This window comes from Montipora foliosa, unplaced genomic scaffold (genome assembly GCF_036669935.1).
Source record: "Montipora foliosa isolate CH-2021 unplaced genomic scaffold, ASM3666993v2 scaffold_485, whole genome shotgun sequence".
NCBI lineage: Eukaryota > Metazoa > Cnidaria > Anthozoa > Scleractinia > Acroporidae > Montipora > Montipora foliosa.
The window spans coordinates 205,001-210,000 of record NW_027179795.1 but is presented as its reverse complement, the minus strand read 5'-3'; the positions used below and the strand labels follow the sequence as shown (position 1 = coordinate 210,000).

Sequence of the window (5,000 nt, the reverse complement as noted above, 5' to 3'; positions counted from 1 at the left end):
GGAAAGTTATTGTATTCCAGTGCTTTGCGGCCATTAGTAGTTTAGTTCAAAATGAGGAACACAGACTGTTCTCTGAACCATTGTAAGTTTGGCATGTTGGTTTGGGTCCCAGAGCAAAGAGGTCAAGGTTCGAAGAGAAGTGTGTTGTATAGCAAAGTCTTTAGTGTGAAACTACATGTATTAATTCTTAAAATTTCCTTCAAAGAAAACATAGGGCTTTGACGTCTAGTCAGAAAGGTGGTTGTCAGGCTTACATTGTATTTTGCAGGGGTGACACCAAGATACAGTTTCTTTAGCTGAATCATATTTAGTCTCTGTGAGGTATGGCCTTGTCATTACAAAGAGAACTATATAGGATAATAATTTGATAGTTCTTTAATGTGGCAGTGGTCTCATTTTGAATCCGTTTTCACCTACAAGGTTAAATTGGTGATCTTCATTTTACTTAGGTTGAATAGTTAGCAAGTATCAACCCCCCAAAAAGGACAGAAAACATCTATAGATATCTTCCCTCAAACTCTGTTTTATGCATTTCAACACATCTTGTTAATGTTTCATATCATCTTATCGGTTTCTTTATTGATACAATTATCTATTCACTCTCAACATTACAATGTAGTAAGGGAACAAAGAAGTGTACTATGCACTTACCGGTTCCCGATTTCAGACCCTTGAGATCTATAGTCCTGTGTCTTCACCACTACACTACAATGACGAATATGCTCAACCTCTTTTCATTATTTACTTTTGCACAATAAGTCAATTGATATCCACGTACATGTATAATAACCAAAACTGACCCTAATTTCCTTCTAGGCTTAATTTAGGCTCCAGAAAAAAGTTTCTTCAATTCATCTGAGTGCATGTTCAACCTTGGTAGGTTAAATGAGGATCACCTTGATTTAACCTACTTTTTCAAGGTAGAACTGGATTCAACCTGAGAATGGAATTTAAAGGCAACATTGATGTCTCCCATCTACTTTAGATTCTAAAGTGATACCAGAGTACTTCCGCAGCGTACAGTGTTACATGATGGCCAAGAGATATCAAGTAATGAAAAGACACCACTGTTAGGAACAGAACATCCTACTTTGGAAAACCACAGAACACATGATGTTCCAGTGTATGACACCAGACCAAATGGCCCTTCACCACCACCAATTTGGAAGTACAACAGTAATCTCCTATCACAACATTTGTTACTCAGTCACCACCAAGGAGAAAGGAATAAAGAAAGAGAGACAAATTATCAAAAATCTCAGGTGAGTGTTGTGCTACTGTAACATCATTTGAATGTTATTTTGAAGAAAATAAAGGATCTTACCACAATTACTTGTAATCTCGCAATCTGATAGGTTACTTTACCGTTGTCAATAAGAGTCTAGACAATGCTGTACACGTCATGCTCGCATCAACTTGTCACGCAATGTAATAGCCAATCAGGAACGCCCATTTTGGAAATAAACCAATCATATTGCAAGAAAGTTATAGACAACGCAGCAGCTGCTGCTGCAGCCTGCTGTAGCAAGCGTTACGCTTGCTCTTTCTTTGTGTCATGATTTTGCTCACGCCCTGAAATAAAAACTTTCTTTAGCGTTGAATATTGTGGTAAAAAACAAATCGAAAGTGGTTCAGCATTGTCTGTACTCTTATCGACAATGATATTTGTTATCACAGTGGTTAAAATTTGTTCTGCAGTCACTCAGCTGTGCCTCGTGAGTCCACAACATTTTCACCATTGTGATGACGAATATCATTGTCGATTAGAGTACAGACAACGCTGAACCACTTTCGATTTGTTAAATTGAAGCAAGCAAGATCATTGTTACGTTAAAGTAGTCGATAAACAGATACTTTCATAGTGGAGACCCAAACAAATTTAGCAAACATACAACATGGAGTAGTGGAATTGAGCATACCAGTAGGCAACATTTGTAGACAGTGCTCTGACCTTCGCTCCAACGCTGCTCTTAATAAAGTTTTCTATTCTTTAACCCATTGAATTCTAAGCCACCCACTATTGATGAGTAAAATCTATTAAGTCTCACTCCAAGGAGTCATTGGGCTGGAGACTTCCCTTTACTCTGAGACCCCTTTTAAGGAGCAATATGGTTTCTTGATAAGGTACCCCAGTGGTGAGGGAATTTGATGAGCTAAAAGGGATCAGTGGTGAAGGATGTTGAGATCTTTTTAATTTGTATAATGAAAAAATCTTAAGACCAGAAATGCAGTATTTTGCTTGTTAGTTAGATTTTTTGCTTTCTTTGATGGGGTCATTGTATTTGGTCTTTGTCTTTCACATTCCAGCCATGGTTGTGTGAACAATGAGGACCCTGCAGTATTTTCACATGAAAATGACTCACAGCTGCCCTTTGTAACCAACAATGTTTTGCTATTAATCATAACCATTACAATTTTCTCAAATTGTATTGGTGTATTGACTACTTTATTTTTCACTAATTATTGTGTATAATGGTAACAGGACTGAGTGGAGTCCAATTTGGTCTGTAGTCATACGAGTGATTAACAAAATTGGACGACCGTGTAGTGGGAGTCCGATTTGTTTAATCAATAGTATGATTACAGACCGAATTGGACGATACAAAGTCCTGTTAGCAATTAATCATAACCATTACAATTTCCAAGAAAGGAAAATTAGTGCATTCCGTTTTCACTGTCTAATGTTACAAATTCGTCCATTTTGGAAAATCCCCAGTTTGGTAGGCTAAGTGGTTGTTGCTATGGTTATTGTGATAAATTCTGTGATTGGTAGATTAAGCTGAGTGCACTTAATATGATTGGCTGATGTAACTGTTCGATTTCAGGTATCCGATTATTTACTGTTGTATACAGCTGTCTTTTTCTGGGTGGTCTTCAACCTTTGTTTCTTATTTCCTGGTTTTTCACATACTTGACTTCTTCACGCTATTTCAGGCTTCTGGACATCTTGGCTGGCCGGAAGGATGGAAAACATCTGTCAGGTGTAGTCCTTGTTAATGGATAAAAGCAACCAGAGAATTTCAAATGTATCACCGGATATGTTGTACAGGTTGGTTGAAGAAAGCCAAAGTGACAAACACACACACACACACACAGCTTTTAGAATTGTCTTTAAATAAAACAGAACTTATTAGAGAGATTTATACGGCAAACGGCAAAATGTGACTTTTACGAAAATCAAAGAGACGAAAAGAGAGAAATGCTCCTCACACCTATCTGGATAATTTAAGCAACTCTCTCTGATTATAGACACCTGAACAATTCAGATAGCTCCAACGGGATTTGAAGCCACGACCTCTGCGATGCCAGTGCATTGCTTTACCAACTGAGCTATGAAACCGCACAGTTGAGAGCAGGTCAATATAAATATTTGGCTTTGGTACATCTCCCACCGTCAATACAAACTCGCTTTGACCAGCTTCTAGATGGCTCGGTTGCTCGGTTGTAAGCCACTTTACGGCGCAATCGTTCGGTCATACATTCAAATTTCTTTTAAGCCTGTACTTTTTTCCATGGGGTACTCTGGAAATACCTAACTTTCTCCACTGACTGCAATGAAATTCTGCAATGTTGTTTCGCATAGATAGTCGTGACATGATTCTACGTCGTTGTATGCTTTGTCTCATCAAAATACTTGCTAATGGAAGACGGCGTATTATGAACATATTAGCATCAAATGATCACAGAATTTCCATGCAAAAGGGAAACGTGTTTTTGGTGGATGGATTGTAATGTTGACTAATATGTGCAGCCGACGTGAGAAAACGTATCATGTGACTGAACAATGATTGATGTTGCCTTTGGATATGATTTGGAAAATGAAGCACAATTGTGTTTAAGGCAATGCAAAACTCAAACTGACGTTGCTTAGGTTTTGTGTCCGTCCGCTTTTTCTTTCCTTGTTATCGATTTTGTATGGAATCATAGTTCATTATGCATGGTTCTCTAGGCGTAAACACTAACGGCTTAGTTGACCAGTGACATCATGGACCACAGCGTTTATACCATCTACTGACGTTACGCCAATCACGTGACTCTGAAGATGAGTTACGCTTAGGTTAGCTAAACATCATTCAATGTCACCCTAATCAGTCCTCAGGACTACACTCACCCGGACGATCGTACTTCTCTTTAAGAATTGTAGTGGGTTAATTTAAGGACGGTGCCTACTATTATTATTGTGCATACGTTCGGCGCATCTAAAAACACTACGCGGAGAAAGCATAACTTAGCAAGTGCTCTTGGCATCCAAAAAGAAGATTGGGGGTAACCACGCATTTTTTAGAGATAATTAAGCTTCATTTTGGAAAAGGACGCCATACGTTGCCTTGTATTTTAAAGCTTTTTATAAATATTGTTGATTGATTATCTTTGAAAAATGCGTGGTTTCCCCCAATTTTCTTTTTGGATTTCAATAACACTTGTTAAGATCTGCTTTTCTCGCATACTCATAAACTGCGCAAATATACCTTTGATTTAGTAGGCACCGTCCTTGATGCTTTCTAACCCCCTTGCTTACGAATGAAGTTCATTCAACACTTGATTGAACCCCACTCTATGCATTCAGTTTTTTATAATTTTCCAGGGTGATGTTGTGATGGGAACTTTAACGGTGAGAGAGAACTTGCATTTCTCTGCATCCTTAAGACTCTCCAGGAAGCTGAGTAAAAGCGAGCGTTCAAAGAGAGTAGAGGAAACTCTTAGGGACTTGGGCTTGTTTCATGTGGCGAAGTCTAAAGTACGTACAGATAAGTCTAATGGTAATGGTAATGCATTCGTATACTGCACATATCACATCAGTCTCGTGGCGGTTTACAATTCTCTGAGAGTTAGACCACCAACATCGAGGGTCTCCAGTGTTTGGGTTCTTTTACGTCCCACAGTGTTGGTTAACAGGAATTGGGTTGTGAGACGGGGCCTACGGTTTATAGTCCTTATCCAAGAACACTTGAAAGTCTAACCATTTGCAGATGAAATTACAAAGGCAGTACTTTCTCCTC

At 38.6% G+C, this 5,000-nt stretch overlaps 1 protein-coding gene across 1 annotated transcript in view; it reads left to right on the top strand.

The window, feature by feature from the left end:
• Positions 1-1,140: 1,140 nt before the first annotated feature.
• The window catches only part of LOC137990020 (broad substrate specificity ATP-binding cassette transporter ABCG2-like), an 11,515-nt gene continuing 7,655 nt past the window's right edge, over positions 1,141-5,000 (top strand). The window contains exons 1-3 of the mRNA XM_068835569.1: positions 1,141-1,262; positions 2,308-2,374; positions 4,586-4,766. Coding sequence (XP_068691670.1) covers positions 1,141-1,262; positions 2,308-2,374; positions 4,586-4,766 — 370 coding nt within the window. The remainder of the gene's footprint in view (positions 1,263-2,307; positions 2,375-4,585; positions 4,767-5,000) is intronic.